This window comes from Hermetia illucens, chromosome 4 (genome assembly GCF_905115235.1).
Source record: "Hermetia illucens chromosome 4, iHerIll2.2.curated.20191125, whole genome shotgun sequence".
Classification (NCBI taxonomy): domain Eukaryota; kingdom Metazoa; phylum Arthropoda; class Insecta; order Diptera; family Stratiomyidae; genus Hermetia; species Hermetia illucens.
In genome coordinates, this window is record NC_051852.1 from 133,820,654 (window position 1) to 133,837,983 (window position 17,330).

General features: G+C 41.2%; 2 protein-coding genes across 2 annotated transcripts in view; both read left to right on the top strand.

Annotated features, from left to right (window-relative positions):
• Window positions 1–1,504, top strand: part of LOC119655811 (WAS/WASL-interacting protein family member 2) — a 51,391-nt gene extending 49,887 nt beyond the window's left edge. Inside the window, exon 11 of the mRNA XM_038061915.1 lies at window positions 1,478–1,504. The gene's annotated coding sequence lies outside the window, so the exon portion shown is untranslated. The remainder of the gene's footprint in view (window positions 1–1,477) is intronic.
• Window positions 1,505–12,746: 11,242 nt separating this feature from the next.
• LOC119655736 lies at window positions 12,747–13,878 on the top strand. The gene is made up of 2 exons (XM_038061786.1): window positions 12,747–13,228; window positions 13,445–13,878. Exons 1-2 carry the CDS (start codon window positions 12,839–12,841, stop codon window positions 13,565–13,567), a joined length of 513 nt encoding a protein of 170 aa, XP_037917714.1. The 5' UTR covers window positions 12,747–12,838; the 3' UTR covers window positions 13,568–13,878.
• The last annotated feature ends 3,452 nt before the right edge of the window (window positions 13,879–17,330 follow it).

Below are 17,330 nucleotides of genomic sequence, written 5' to 3' on the forward strand. Positions count from 1 at the left end.
GCTTGGCTTAGACCATTTCCAATCCGCTAAAACATTGTTACCCTGACCATACACTTATATAATAACTTCGTGTTAATGGATTTTATCGAAGTTCAGATACTTGATTCGATAAAGAACGTTCAAAAATATTCCATTTAACGCTAGGCCAGATGAAAGAAAGACCCTTCAATGAAATGAAACGAATGGTTTGAAAATTGGCCGAACCTTCATACCAATTATAATATTTTGTATTCATATGTTCTACTACTCCTGGGATATTGATGAAGTTTTTACTAATTTTTTGTTGACTCCGCCTTAATCTGATAAAATTGTAAAAATAGAATACTAATAACAGTTGTTCAGTTACTACTTTCATAAAAAATATTAACATTCAATATTTGGTAGAAATGGTACAGTATGATATTCATGTTTTTGTTAATGGTTGGCTGTAGAAGTTCTTGAAATAGAAAGCGTTTACAAGGATATATTGTTAGTGTTTTTCGGGAGTTTCAAAAATATATAATTTTATATATTATATTGAGGTAAGCATATATCGATTTTATATTCGCATAAACAACTCCGATATAGTTAATATTACTGAAGTGAAATTATTTATAAAATTCAAGTTGAAAAGGCCGGTTGTGTACTCAATTTATACTATTGTAGTCAAAGTTCGTTATATGGAATCGGGAGTCTGGCACGATCCACAATATATTCACATTTAAATACAAATTAATCATCATATCAGAATATCTAGCAATGGCAAAACCAATTTCAATGTTTGAATCAGTAGAACTTTTAAAACATTTATAAAAATCCAAATAGTCAATAATAACCATTGCCTAATAGTAAAAGGAATATTTTCACGAGGAAAACTTCATGGAAACTGTGTGTAGACCTAGCATTCGTCGGCGAAAATATCCACTGATGGCTATATTGTTCGTTCAACTGCCACATCAAATAAATCACATATTGATATAACTGCAGAGCAAAGTATTATTGTTTTACACATTGGTGCGCTGTATACCATACATATCAGTTGTATGCAGTCCCCAAAGTTAATCTTGCACTGTCTTTAATAATCGCCTTCATAATCGAACCTTTAACACCTAACATCATTGATAACTTGTTGATCAGTCATTATGTTAATAACAAGACAAAAATATGCAAATAAAAACTAGTGCGTTTATTGATGAATTAGGGAAATTAAGTCTGTATAATCTTAATACTAAACGGATAAAACTTTGAAAAATGCTATAAAACATAACGAACATGTGAAAATGTTAACTTTATAGATATTTATTTTTGTAAAAAAAATAATATTAATAAATTGAATTGAATTGCAATTTTTGATGCGTTTAACTTTGTCTTCCAGCTTTCTAGTATGTAGGCTTAATTAATATGATTTATTTATAAGTTGTAATTGATTCCAAATAGTATAATTTTATACTAACAAAGAATGGTCGACCTCTTCTAAAATATTCAATTATATTTTCAGGTTAAAGGACATTTTTGCATTTACAGATTATCTTTATTACTTCTTTGAATTGACCATATCATATTTTTGTATTGGAATAAAATTATAAACTAGTTATTGAAAGATAAAGCATTTTTTCCATTGGATTTTTCCATTATATTTTGTTATGAAAGTTTTTTTACATAATTTTTCAGCTCAACGCAATTCATATTACATGAAACTATTTATGAGACCCATATTTGAAGAATTGAACCGCAAATACGAAACCAACGTATTAACCGGCAAATTGATTAAAATTTCGCCTATTCACCACGAAGTGATTGATTGAACTCGTGACTAATTTAATCTGAAAGAAATTACTTGAATATCTGAAAAAATGTTATCTGCAAAATTTGATAGGAATGGAGAGTGAACCATAAAAGACATTTTAACAAGAATTTATTATTCGATTTCAAACTAATAAAATGTATTAATCGTTCCCAAATGCCAACGAAAAAAAATCCCCGGAAGCTTTGCTTTGTCTAAATTTACTTAAACATTTGGGCAAATAGGAAATTTGGACAAGGAATTTTCAGAATGACAATAATTATGACTCATCTTGGTGAAGTTCAAACAATCCTGCGATCGCGTTAGTGTATATTTAGAAAAATGTATAGGTACCGTTGACTGTTTCATTCCTGATGCCTTCAAACAACTCCTCAATCGTTCCTCTTCTTGCCTGAGTGTAACCGCTATGGGCCCCTTCTGAATTCCACAGCTCATCCGCTGTCCCAAAGTCTCGACACCTTATTGTATGAGGCAGTATATTTAAGTTATCAGGTATTCTCATACCAGTCTAAGGTTGATCTGTCTTATATAACTTTCTGACTGTTGTATCTCTTCGCCCAAATTACCGCCCCATGGAGTAGACTGTAGTATCCCATTGTATTCAACTCCCCCATCTAATGAAATATTCCAGATACGTTTATGTATTTCAGGATTTCCGTTAGTGGATGCTATCCGTTATAACTGGATCACATCGGCATCAGAGATCTGATATCTGATGCGACCATAGGCGGGGCATTCACATAGAAGATACCACGTGGAACCCGATACCTCATCACAGGAGGGACATCAAGTACAATTGCTATTCTGAACATATACCCAGCTTGAGAATTATGGCCAGTCAAGTCTTCCTGCTTTTTCACAGAACAAACTCTGCAGTATTTTTGTTTGATTCTGACAAGAAAAGTTTGGTGTGCCTAGCAGCAGTTAGGCTCTGCCACATCTGTCATTGACGGCGCGATGGTTGGGATGTTAGAGCGCTGGCCTCCCGATCTCGCTGCTCTGGCTTCGACCTCCAGTTGTTGTGGATATTTGAGGTAGCATTTAGTGTAACGATAAGCAAACTGAAGAATAATCTGACTGTATGAATGGCTTATACTTCACAAAGGAGCGAACAGGAGATCGTTTTTTATAACAACCTGAGCCAATTCTACTAGCAATATAATTGGTGTTTCCGATCCCAACATGAGAGAAATTGAAATTTCTTTTGCTAAGGAATCCGAAATTTCGCTTTCTTCTACATCATGTTGGCCAAACACCAACGGTAGTTCCACCGCATTGAATCTAGAAATAGAGTTCCATCGATTTCTTCATTTCTGAATGATTTTCGAGATGATCAAAGGACTACTCAACTCACCGAAACTTCGCTGGAGATTGCAATGCATATGCCTTTTAATCACTCGCCAATCACCGAGGATGCCGCCCTTTGGATCGCATACATTTCAGTTTGAAAGACCGTTACATATTGCCCTAAGGGAAAACCCACTTCCCGATTTTATTCGAGAGGTAGACTGTTCTGTTTTTGAGTCATCAGTGTAGAAGACTTCGGTATACCCTACCACAGATTTTTCTGGTTCGTCTGGTTCGTAGAGAAAACACTCTACGTTTGAGAATGTATGGGGCCCAAGTATCGGAAGGCAGCTTAAAATCTTGATTCAGTTCTTCTCTCACATCGTGCTTTGAATATATATCCAAGGGCAGCAAATTGAGGAGCGCCAGATGGTGCTCATGGCACCGGTAATACCCAGATAGACAGTTCTTTGCAATGAGAGTAGTTTACAATGAAAACTCTTTTGTTTCACCTTAACCCACTACACTGTGAATTCGTAAGCCAACATCGGCCTAATGGTAGCAACGTACATCCACCTCATATCAAGGCAATAGGCCATACGCTGTGAGAGGTCGTTTCATTTTCACCTCTGCATATTTATTCTAAAGAAGCTTTTCCTCGGGGAGTTGGTTGGTTGTACTCCTCATCTCTGGAAGACACAACCAATCAGTTTTCTCCTTTTTGTAAATAATACCATTGTAATATTATTTGGATTTACTGAAAATCTTTGCCAGAGACACTAACTGTCAGTCGAATCAATGGTGCGTTGTATATTTGTACACAACATTCCGAGATCCCAATCAATAGCGGCCTCATCTGCATAAGCTTGAATTTGTAATCCCTGAGCACCTTCAGACTCGTTTAGTCCAGTTCGGATACCACGCTGAAACCCTCCAAGTTTATAGATTTATATTTCCGGGTATCCGTGAACTTTACCCATTAGTGTACGGTTCTGTTCACCCAGCATGCGAATGATGCCCCCTACCTTCCTTCGAGAGCCAAGCACCTAACATCCGACATGTTCCGTCCTGCACAGCTTGGTAATTATAATGGTAAACTTGAGCCGCCCACCAGAAATAAAAATTGGGATACCTTTCGGGGTTACTTTAGGAAAGCCTCATCAGTTCACTACAACTAGAGGAGCCTATCGCAAAAACCTTGATTGTTAGATTTTTGCTTCGTTCCAGGCTCCGAAATTTTGTTCATAGGCATTCCCCGGGGGGCAGTAAATTGTCCCTCTGACATTTTTGCCATCCTTGGGGGGAATGTTTCACCGAAGAGTGTGGTACCGTTCCCACGTACTCGAGGAGGACATCAGACCCGAGTCTGCAAGGGACTCATCTGATGTGGCTCTTGCCAGAAAACCTCACCGGAGGTTATCTGGTACCATAAGAATCGGGACGGCCCTCAATGAACATATGCTCCAGGAGAATTCCGGGAAGCTGTGTTCTCGGCCCGCTTATTTGCGATTGGCCCCTTGTTGGGGTTTCATTATGGTTATGGTTGTGCCTACATCGCGGGCAGAGCTCCTTGGAGCTCAAGCCTGGAGTTGCGCTGTACAACTCGGTTGCCGTACCCCTTAGTTGCAGCAGAGATGTTAGATAGGCCTCGCATCCACTGATATGAATGCTGAGCCTGCATTCAGTTTAAACCAGTAGCGCTGTACCAGTCATGGCAAGGCTCTGATTGTGGTCTCCAAATCAATCCGTGTCCGAAGAGGACCTTGGGATTATGTCTACAGGCAGGTACTCACGTTAAACCCCCAGGACCTTCATGACCTAAGGGTGTGGTGTGTACAATGTGGGTTTCACCGGGGTTAACAGTTTGTCCTCACCGTCCACCGAATATTTCTATTCCTTGCGTCCTTTACGGCCTTGATGGTGGAGCCACGTCCATGTGCTCGTTCCCAAGCGGCTTCACCTTCTTCCACAGCGCATTCCTCTGCCGTCGGTTGGAAGCTTTCTCAGGCTCATGGTATCCGGGGCAAATCGCTTCATTTTCCCATACCGCCATTAGATCAGTAGAGTCGACGTCACCAGTTTCCCTTTCTTCCGATCTTCCTGGTAACGGTGCAGGAAAGAGTTCTGACAGGCAGGATTCAGCTTGCAGTTCCCCTCCTTAGTGGCTCAAGTTTCCTTCTACCAACCCTTCCGCTTCCGCTTATGGATTGACTTAGGCACGAGTACCGCGGACGGGCCGACCGTAGTCGGATTTCAGGTTTTCCGTATGGTGAAAATTGCCTTACATTCCTTTCTGATTAACTGCACCATAGGCTTTAAGCTTTCCATTGAGTTGGAAAGAATGTCTTCCACAGCAGGCTAAGACTAGTCAGCAAACTATGGAAACGTTCCACGGATTTAGTCGACACAAGCATCAAATCGGTTCTTAGATTTCAAAACTGAAGGATCCGGTCGCTGAAAGGAGAATAATGGAGGGTACAAGAGGTTGAGGCCCGACTTTCGCTGTATTCACATTGAAGTTTATTTTATTTTAACATTTTTACGTGAATAGATGCCGGAGGAGATTATATAATATTTTGGGGCCTCGACAGCTTTGTTTTCCCCCAATTACCCAAATAAAAGATATTAACACTTTTTCTAAAACTGCATACGCTACCCCTTCAATTTTGTCGCTTTAATTTGCACTCGCTATTTAATGTTTTTTCTAATTCCGCCGTCGAGAATTTGTTTAGTCACCATTAAGATAAATATCGTACCGCCGTGAAGCAGACAAAACGTGATATCTTATTTACAAACACATACATATGTGAATATAGTGATCGCGGGGAATATATGTATGGAATACGATGCACTTATGATTAATTTCTTATCTACACCAAGGGAAACACCGTGTTGAAAAGTAACATTTAGTTGCATTCAAAGTTGAGTATTGAAATTTAAGCACACACCTATGTGTATGTAAACAGTATCATTGTAAACTTTGTAATCTGCAATATTGGTTAAAGACGAATTATACTTTTATCAGCTTTCCTGTTTGATTAGCAGTTCGGAGAAAATCCCAGTGCAGGATGTTATATAAAGATTTATAACGTTCACACACCACTATGCAAAATTCATGTTAAAAAGATAACAATAATGTGGAATACTTATTTATACCCAATAAAATTGAGTAGAAATCTTTACATAGAAAACAAAGGTAGTTGATAAATAGGAATGTGCATATAAAGTACTTTTCATTAAAAGCGTGTGATTTGATTGAGTAGAAGAAAATGGTATATGGGATCATCTATCTACCGTGCTGGTAGCCCTGTCAATATAGTCACAGGCGAACCAAGCTAGGTTGAAAAAGAAAGAGAGGATACCACTATAGCTCGAACAATAAAAAAGCCGTCTAATGGTTCGAAAAGGAAGTGGGTCTATGGGGTTAGATCACAGATCAATCCAATGGCTCCCATGCATATGGGTGAGGACAGTTAAAAGTTTTTACTATTATGTTATACATATAAGCATAAAACTTGTAGTATAAATGATTTTGGAGTTTTTACTATCTTCAGCTCAAATGTATCTTTCATTGCGTCCACTGGTAAAATCTTTTCCAAGCAACATTGTCCTCTTGTATTCAAGCCTTTGAGTGAATAGCAAACCTTTCTAGACCAGTAACGGAATAAAAATGATCGACTGCTTTCCGATTTGCAGTAGGCTAATGACTTCTTACTTTTTTAGAAGGTTTCGCTTAAGTTACTCCATTCTCATTTCTAACATGTATAAAGGCGGATTGGAGGCTAAGCGCAAGGGCTAAAAGTGGTGGACTGAGGCTTGACGAGAAAGAACCGAAAAAGGTGATTCCTCCGGGCCTGGAGTTCTTTAGGAGTACCAGAACAGATATTTCAATAAGATAAGGAGATAAATAGTTTTCTCAACGTATTTCCCTATAATTTTTACCCCCGGCAATGATGTTCCCTCTACAGCCCTGGTGTCATGTCATCTACTGTTCTGAGCTATTAACATCCACTCTGCACTCTGTATAACAAGGATGTGATTATTGGTTCCTATATAACTTCGCCTCTATGGAATTGTTTTTCTGAATGCAAATTGAGACTTCCAACAGCTTGCAAGTTGTGAGGAGTTTGTGTAACTTCCTAACAGGACATGTCTTAAGGTCTTCCAACCAGAGAGGGAGATATTGTTTGCCTTGCATAAGAAGGCTCAACAATAGATCTGGTAAATTCAATCCAGCTTCAGCATCAGACTATGATATGGAGTGGGAATTTCTTGCCCTCCAAAGGATAAATGTTCTCCACTCAAACACCGCAAAAACAGAGAAGTTTTTTATTTATTCCTCTCCATTGATGGTATTAGCTCGTAGAAAATGCATAGGAAGATTGGAGGGTCCTGGTGTTTTGATATCCACTGAACGAGATAGAAATTCATTTTAGCGAGATTTGTCGAAATCCATGGTGGTTCCCATATAAGAGTATTCTGAGGATCACTGGATATAATGATTCGCTCCTATCTAGTGGTCACTAACAACTTAGTCCAACGTTTCCTTGAAATCAATTTACGGATATGGTTGCCTTTTACGTGAACCAAACTTCATCTTCTAGACGCAAAGCGTTCTACGGGCAAAGTAATTCAGGGTTGAAAGAGATTGAAAATATCCAATTTCTATTCCTTGCTCGATTTTCTTTCTAGAATATCATTCAGTGCCAAGTTTTATTTTCTAAAGTTGGCAAATGTGTGACCTAGATAATCTTGTTCCAGTCCAGGCTTGTACTTTAAGAATTCAACTTTGAATATGACAACTTTCACGTCCAAAGTAATTTCTTACAGCAGGAAAAGGACGGGAGAAAAGGAATATTCCCCGGACCGGAAATTTTATAGAGGTTGGAAACGGAGACTTTATTGAAATAAAGAAAAAAGGAATCCACATAATTTTCGCTCCGGGCTGGATTTTCTCTCTACGGCCCTACGTCAATCTCGAAGGCAAATTACACCCAAAATTGGATTTGCTCGTCATTATGTGGATGCTAATCACATAGCTTGGTCAATTATCAATTATTTACCCATGAATCATCTTTCATCAACGGCGCAACAACCGGTATCCGGTCCAGGTCTGCCTTAATAAGGAACTCCAGACATCCCGGTTTTGCGCTGAGGTTCACCAATTTGATATCCCTAAAAGCTGTCTGGCGTCTTGACCTACGCCATCGCCCCATTTCAGGCAGGGTCTGCGTCCTCTTCTTTTTCTACTATAGATATTGCCCTTATAGACCTTCCGTCCAGGATAGTCCTCATCCATACAGATTAAGTGACCCGCACACCGTAATCTATTCAGCCGGATTTTATCACAACCTGACGGTATGGTATCGCTCATAGATTTCTTCGCTATGTAGGCTACAGAATCGTCCATCCTCATGTAGGGGGCCCAAACATTCTTCAGAGGATGCTTTTCTCGAACGCGGCCAAGAGTTCGCAATTTTTCTTAATAAGAACCTAAGTTTCGGAGGAATATATGAGGGCTGGCAAGATCATTGTCTTGTACAGTAAGAGTTTTGACCCTATTGTAAGACGTTTCGACCGGAACAGTTTTTATAAGCTGAAATAGGCTCAGTTAGCTGCCAACAACCGTGCGCGGGTTTCATCATCGTAGCTGTTATCGATTGTGATTTTCGACCCTAGGTAGGATAAATTATCAACGGTCTCAAAGTTGGATTTTAATTTTAATATAAGTCAGTGGATAAATTTCAGATTCGAATTTGTTATTCATGTATTAGCACTTGCTCAAACGTGTCATTCTTTTCAACGGTATATAGTGAACCCGCGTTACAACAACTCCGGATACAACGAGCACTTCATAATCATCATCATCAACGGCGCAACAGACCTAGACCTGGCTTAATAAGGAACTCCAGATATCCCGGTTTTGCGCCGAGGTCCACCAATTCCATATCCCTAAAAGCTGTCTGGCGTCCTGACTTACGCCATCGTTCCATCTCAGGTAGGGTTTGCCTCGTTTTCTTTTTCTATCATAGATATTGCCCTTATAGGGAAATGTATCATGGTCATGGTATCGCACAAAGAGTTCGTCGTTTTGTAGGCTACGGAATCGTCCATCCTCATGTAGGGGGCCAAAGATTCTTCGGAGGATTCTTCTTTCGAACGTGGCCAAGAGTTCGCAATTTTTCTTCCTAAGAACCCAAAATTCCGAGGAATACGTGATGACTGGCAAGATCATTGTCTTATACAGTAAGAGTTTTGACCCTATGGTGAGACGTTTCGACCGGAACAGTTTTTGTAAGCTGAAATAGGCTCTGTTGGCTGCCAACAACCGTGCGCAAATTTCATCGTCGTAGCTGTTATCGGTTGTGATTTTCGACCCTAGATAGGAGAAATTATCAACGGTCTCAAAGTTGTAGTCTCCTATCTTTATTCTCCCCGTTTGACCAGTGCGGTTTGATGTTGTTGGTTGGTTGGTTTTCGGTGCTGACGTTGCCATCATATATTTTGTCTTGCCTTCAATGATGTGCAGCCCAAGATCTCGCACCAATCATCGCCTGCTCGATCTGGATGAAGGCAGTTTGTACGTTTCCCATGATGTCGATATTGTCAGCGTAGGCCAGTAGTTGGGTGGAGTTAAAGAAGATCGTACCCCTTGCATTTACCTAAGCACCACGAAACACTTTCTCGAGGGCCAGGTTAAAGAGGACGCATGATAGGGCATCACCTTGTTGTAGACCGTTTTTGATGCAATTGGTATTGAGAGTGATCCTGCTGCTTTTATCTGGCCTCGCACGTTGATCAGGGTCAGCCTAGTCAGTCTTATTAATTTCGTCGGGATACTGAATTCTCTCATGGCCGTGTATAGTTTTACCCTGGCTATGCTATCACAGGCGGCTCTAAAGTCGATGAATAGATGGTGCAACTGTTGTCCATATTCCAACAGTTTTTCCATCGCTTGCCGCATAGAGAAAATCTGATCTGTTGCTGATTTCCCTGGAGTGAAGCCTCTTTGGTATGGGCCAATGATGTTCTGGGCGTATGGGGCTATCCAACCTAGCAAGATAGCAAAGAATATCTTATAGATGGTGCTCAGCAACGTGATACCTCTATAATTGCTGCACTGTGGGATATCTCTCTTTTTATATATGAGACAGATAATGCCTCGTTGTCAATAGTCAGGCATTGATTCGCTGCCCCACACCTTGAGTACAAGTTGATGAACCACTTGGTGTAATTGGTCGCCTCCATATTTAACCAATTCGGCTGTAATTCCATCGGCTCCTGGCGACTTATGATGAAGCTGATGAATTGCACGGAATGTTTCTTCTACACTTGCTGGTGGCAGTATTTGTCCGTTGTCTTCACTTGCCACGACCTCCAACTCGCCCATATTCTGGTTGTTCAGTAGTTCATTAAAGTACTCAACCCATCGCTCCAATATGCCCATTCTGTCGAAAATCAGATTTCCCTCTTTATCTCGGCAGGATGAGCATCGAGGTGTGTAAGGCTTCATCCTACTGACTTGTTGGTAAAACTTCCGCGCCTGATGCGGTTGCTCCCTATACTTTTCTAGTTCACAGATTTGTTGGATCTCCCAAACTTCCTTTTTCCGTCTGTGAAGTCACTTCTCCGCTCGCCGGAGCTCATGATAAGTCTCTACGCATGCCCGCGCTCTTTGAGAATGCAACATTACTCGCTATGCAGCATTCTTCCGCTCCGTTGCTAGCTTACATTCATCGTCAAACCAGTCGTTCAGACTCTTTTTGCGGCTGAAGCCAAGTATGTTTATGGCTGTATTTATGATAACGTTTTTCAGGTGATTGTAAAGATCATTTGTTGATGCTTCATTTCCAGGATCTCTGTTGACTGCGGTTATTGCGGCATCAATTTCCCTCTTATAGGTGTTGCAGAGGGCTTTGTTGTGGATGGCTTCAGTGTTAACTCTTACGTGATTGTCAGAGAGGATTCTAGGTGGTGTTCTCATTCGAGCTCGAAGTACCATGACAACGTGATAGTGATCCGAGTCTATATTGGCCCCCCTATATGTTCTGACATTCATCAAGGCTGAGAGATGGCGGCATTCGATCAGCACGTGGTCAATTTGGTTGAAAGTGGTCGCGTCTGGAGAGGTCCACGTTTGTTTGTGGACCGCTTTGAACGCAAACCAGGTACTTCCAACAAACATTTCGTGTGACACTATTAATTGAATAATCCGCAGTCCGTTATCATTTGTATTTTGATCTAAGCTATGGGAGCCAATGTATCGCCTGAATACGGGCTCCGACCCTACTTGGATTTAAAATCCCCAAGTATGATTTTGATATCATATCTGGGACAGGCTTCGAGAGTTCGTTGTACTGCCCCGTAGAAGGTATCCTTATCAGACTCTGCAGTCTCCTCTGTAGGGGCGTCAACGTTAATGAGGCTTATATTTCTAAATTTGCCTCGCAAGCGCAGTGTGCATAGCCGTTCGCTTATGTTTTCAAAGCGATAACAGCAGGTTTCATTTTTTGGCTGACTAAGAAAGCTACTCCGATCATGTGTTTACTGGATGACCACTATAATATATGGTGTAGCGACTCTTCTCCAGGAAACCGGTCCATGTCGAACGCATCTCCTGTAAAGCTGTTACATCAGCCCTATATTGGGACAGGCTATCGGCTAGCTGCTCAGTAGCTTCATCCCTGAGCCGGGTTTGTCATTGTAAAATTCATCCAGTCCGAGGCTCCTGTTGTGGCTTCGTAACAAGTTTTTTCTGTGTAAAGTTATCAGCCCTACCCAATTAAATTTTATCCATCTTTTGTGAGAAATAGAATATATTTTGAGTGAATTTTTTGTTTAAGGACTTAGGGATGAAATGGAGAACCCCTTGATCCCACTTTTTTGGGCCTTCCCTCCCTTAATTTTTTGTGAGTTTGTCATTCCCAACTTACAGGGGAATCACTATCTCAATGGGAATCTAATGAATTGAAATTAACACTGACTTATATTAACGATGATGACACATTCGCAACCGTTCAGACTATAGTGAATCAACTCTCCTTTTTAAACGAGCTTGGGACCGTCTTTGGCAAATTAAGTGTTAGTAAGTAGAAAATCCACATGCTAATCACATACGGACCAATGTTTTCTTTTTTGAAAATTTCCAACTAAGATAGATGCATAGATTGTAATTTCAACAAAGTTTTATTGTTGTTGGATGATCTCTGGTTATGCTAATATTAGATCTGGTCCACTGATTCTCAGTATTTACAGGTACATGCACATGTATCAGTGTTTATTCTCAATGGTTCAATTTCAAATTTCTCATCTATTTGAAAGGTTCATTTAGTATAGTATAGTTTATTTGGAATAGATCGAAGTGCTATCACTGATAACGTTTTCAAAAGAAAATAAATAAATAATGATAAAGAGCTTGTGATAAGATTGATTAATGGAAAAATTCTTCTTTCCTCCGTGTCGTATGTGTTTGCATTTATTAATTTGAAAATATCACTACAACTATATTTACTAACTCTTATAAAATATTCAATATAGTCAGATACTTTTGTAAGTCGCTGTCCATGTTTATTTTTGAATTCGGCACTATAAACAAGTGGGATTCTCCACTCCGAAGCTTTTATTTCTGAGTGCAACGGTATGCACATACTTTGTAGATATATAAAGTGATTAATCTGTATCTACCGGCTTCTCGTTATAAAAGCTTTGCTTCCCAGTTATATACTTTTAGTATTTCTGTGTTCGCGACAAGTGTTCTGCCCGTCCATAATGTTTGTGTTAAAATCGCTGATAATCGCAGCCATGCTTTCTGTGGCTTGTCGAGCATTCGCAGTTGACTACAATGAGAACGCTATTATGCAAATCGGAGACTTATTCGATGTGGAAAAAAATAACACAATTTTGGTGCAAACTATCGAAAGTGTGAAACGCTTCCAGGAACTACATCCCGAATTAACCATAGATGAAATGGACATGATGAGTAATGTCAAGGGTCAAGTGGTTTATACTCTTGGAGTCAGAATGAGGGGCGATCGATTAGTCGGTACCGCCACGAAGAATCAATCTTGGCCAAGACCACAAAATGTTAGCATTCAACTAACCTATCCTAGCCAAGGTGTGGGAGCCATGGTCACATATGTTTACATTGTAATAAATCAGGTACGTAGCACAGAACTATTATGCATTTGATTAAACGATCAATAATGTGTTAAAAAAATGACTCTCAGTCATGAAAAACCACAGTCAAAAAAAAAAGATGGTAATTATCTGGAATATGACTAAGTAGACACAAAATATGAGTCAATATTATGAAATTCTTTATTATATACAATCTAATCTTGCCAACCTTTTCATATTTATTTTATCAACTTCCAGTCGACGAAATTGGGACGAGCTTACGTCGTGCGAGGAGGGCTTCACCAGCGTTTCATTACGATCGTTATCGAAGCTTACCAAACCACTTATGCAGACTACCATGCGCAAATTTTTGGAATTTAACTTTCTTGTTAGCGCTATCCTTTCTATATCCCGAATCATCCACTGGAATCACCTGGAGAATACGGTTTCAGTAGCTTATAATCAAAAACTAATCGATTATAAATATAGAAACTTATATAAGAAACCTTAGTGTATTCTTAAGGATTTTTCGTGAGATATATATACAAAAGACGCCTTACGAACAGCTAGAATATGTCTAAATACATCCAACAACCGAGTTGAGGTAGATAAGTACCGTCTAAAGACTTTAAGTTAAACAAAACGCTTGTATTTATACACATAGGAATTTTTATTAAAGTTTTCTGGGTAAACCCCAAACTGTTCCTGTGATTCATGACATGTAATAGCTAAAATCAGAATAAAATTTAATAACTTTTGAATCTGTTCTACATTTTAGTAATCAATCAAAAGAATAAATTAATCATGAAGTGGTATGTACCACTATAATAGGGCCCATACACTATCAAACAAACTGCGCAACGCGGGCTGTTTCGCAATAATTTGCTAATGTATGGGCGCGTTTGATGCGTTGCGCAAATGTTTGAAGAATTTCAAACATGTTTGAAATCTTAGTTTATGGATGGAAGTTTATGGATGAGAAAGGCGGTGGTGCGTCCTGTTCAAAGCCGGTCAAAACTCAATGCGCCCATCGCCCTGATCAGGTTATGACCATTCAAAGTGGGGTTCCTTTTACATCAGCATGGCCAACTTGAATTTTCAAACCTATCCCATGAGGAGGACATAATGGGGAGGATAGGTAGAGGGAAAAAAAGGTTCTCTTTTTCTAACCCCGTTAAAGGACAGCGGCGGTCATAATCCCTTTAAAACATAGGGTTTAACTTTGAACCCTATTCCCACAGTGATAAAGGATATCCTCTCTCTCAAACTCCCACCGTCTAATGGGGGGAGGTGCTCAGAGGCGGCGGCGAGGAAAATGGGGCGGCAAACCTATCGGCCAAACCAAAACCAAGTGGCCGAGGGGAACCTCCATAGTGGTGGCACCGGGAGACGCTGTAATCACTTTGGTTTGCCGGCCGTGATTCAGTAGGCGAATGCTCCAATGGCCTAATCAGGGCGATCAGACCCAAGTCTGCACGGGGACTCATCTGAAGTGGCAAATTGGTCACGAAACCTTACCAGGGGTATACTGGTACCATGGGAACCGGCAAAGCCGCTGGACTCACATACTTCGGGTGAACTCCTGTTGTATGTGAGGACAGCTCGGTTATTTGCGGTTGGCCCCCCTAGTGGGAGTTTCATGGTGGTTGTGCTCAAGCGAGAGAAGACCTTCAGACCTCGACGTGGTGTTGCGTATCAACACGGATGCCGTACTCCATAGTTCGGTAGAGATTTAGGTAATTCTTGCATCCATCAGTATGAATGCTAAGCCATGCACTTGGTATAGACTGGTACCGTTGTTGCTTGTCTCAGCGGGGCTCTGATTGTGGTCACAAAATCAATCCGTGTCTGAAGAGGACCGTAGGATTAAGTCTCACGACAGGTGCCTACGTAAAACACCATGGGCTTCACCGTCTAATGGGGGATATTTTGTTATCATCAGTTGAGTCTGGTCGTCAAAGGGTAGTATAGGTCCCGGGCCGAAACGTGGATTGGTACCCACGATGAAGCATAAAACCTGGGAAATGCCTGCTGAACCAACACCAACAGCTCTACTACCAAACCCTATCTCCACCTCCACGTGGTGACCGCTGGGAGCTCTTTCTTGACGAAAAGCTGCAGACGGAGAAGTATGAAGGCGAGTTTCCCGCGCCTAAAAACGGGACAAATTGTACCAACTGGTCCTCCAGGTTGGGGGTTGGGTAGGGCTGACAACCCTACACGGAAAACAACTTGTTACGAAGCCACAACAGGAGTCTCGGATAGGACGGATTTTAAAACGACGGACCCGGCAACGAAAAAGGAACAACGATTTGCGCATTTTCTCATGGAACGTGCGCTCCCTGTACAGAGATGAAGCTGATAAGCAGCTAGCCGATACCCTGTTCCAATATAGGGCTAATGTAACAGCGTTGCAAGAGATGCGATGGACAGGGACGGGTTTCCTGGAGAAGAGCCACTACACCATATATTATAGCAGTCATCCAGTAAACCATGTGCTCGGAGTAGGTTTCTTAGTCAGCCAAAAAATGAAACCTGCTGTTATCGGCTTTGAAAGCATAAGCGAACGGCTATGCACTCTGCGCTTGCGAGGCAAGTTTAGAAATATAAGCCTCATAAACGTTCACGCCCCTACAGAGGAGACTGCAGAGTCGGAGAAGGATACCTTCTACGAGGCAGTAGAAAGAACCCTCGAAGCCTGTCCCAGATATGATATCAAAATCATACTTGGGGATTTTAACAGCCAAGTAGGGAAGGAGCCCGTATTCAGGCGACACGTTGGCTCCCATAGCTTACACGAAAAAGCAAATGATAACGGACTGCGGACTATTCAATTAGCAAGGTCACACGAAATGGTTGTTGGAAGTACATGGTTTGCGCGGAAAGCGGTCCACAAACATACGTGGGCCTCTCCAGACGGGACCACTTTCAACCAAATTGACCACGTGTTGATCGAACGCCGCCACCTCTCAGCCTTGATGAATGTCAGAACATATATAACCGCAGTCAACAGAGGACCTGGAGATGAAGCATCAACTAATGATCTTCACAACCACCTGAAGAACGTTATCATGGATACGGCCACAAATATACTTGGCCCCAGCCGCAAAAGGAGTCGGAACGGCTGGTTTGACGATGAATGCAAGCTAGCGACGGAACGGAAGAATGCCGCATACCGAGTAATGTTGCATTCTCAAAGAACGCGGGCACGCGCAGAGACTTATCACGAACTCCGTCGAGCGGAGAAGCGACTTCACAGACGGAAAAAGGAAGCCTGGGAGAACCAACAAGTCTGTGAACTAGAAAAGTACAGGGAGCAACCGCACCAGGCGCGGAAGTTTTACCAACAAGTCAGCAGGATGAAGCCTTATACACCTCGATGCTCATCCTGCCGAGACAAAGAGGGAAATCTGATTTCCGACAGAATGGGCATATTGGAGCGATGGGTTGAGTACTTTGATGAGCTACTGAACAACCAGAACATCGGTGAGTTGGAGGTCCCGCCAACTGAAGACGACGGACAAATACTGCCACCACCAAGTTTAAGAGAAACAGTCCGTGCAATTCATCGGCTAAAAAATCATAAGTCGCCAGGAGCCGATGGAATTACAGCCGAATTGGTTAAATATGGAGGCGACCAATTACACCAAGTGGTTCATCAACTTGTGCTCAAGGTATGGGACAGCGAATCAATGCCTGACGATTGGCAACGAGGCATAATCTGTCTCATACATAAAAAGGGAGATATCACACAGTGCAGCAATTATAGAGGTATCACGTTGCTGAGTACCATCTATAAGATATTCTCCACTATCTTGCTAGGCCGGATAGCCCCATACGCCCAGAACATCATTGGCCCATACCAAAGAGGCTTCACTCCAGGCAAATCAGTAACAGATCAGATTTTCTCTCTGCGGCAGGCGATGGAAAAACTGTTGGAATATGGACAACAGTTGCACCATCTGTTCATCGACTTTAAAGCCACCTATGATAGCATAGCCAAGGTAAAACTATACACGGCCATGAGAGAATTCGGTATCCCGACGAAATTAATAAGACTGACTAGGCTGACCCTGACCAATGTGCGAGGCCAGATAAAAGCAGCAGGATCACTCTCAAGACCATTCGACATCAACAACGGTCT

Bases quoted from the DNA above. Each gene is read 5' to 3' on its own strand.
- LOC119655736 (XM_038061786.1), top strand. From the start codon at position 12,839: ATGTTTGTGTTAAAATCGCTGATAATCGCAGCCATGCTTTCTGTGGCT. The intron at 13,229-13,444 runs GTACGTAGCACA...ATCAACTTCCAG, and splicing joins TTTACATTGTAATAAATCAG to TCGACGAAATTGGGACGAGC.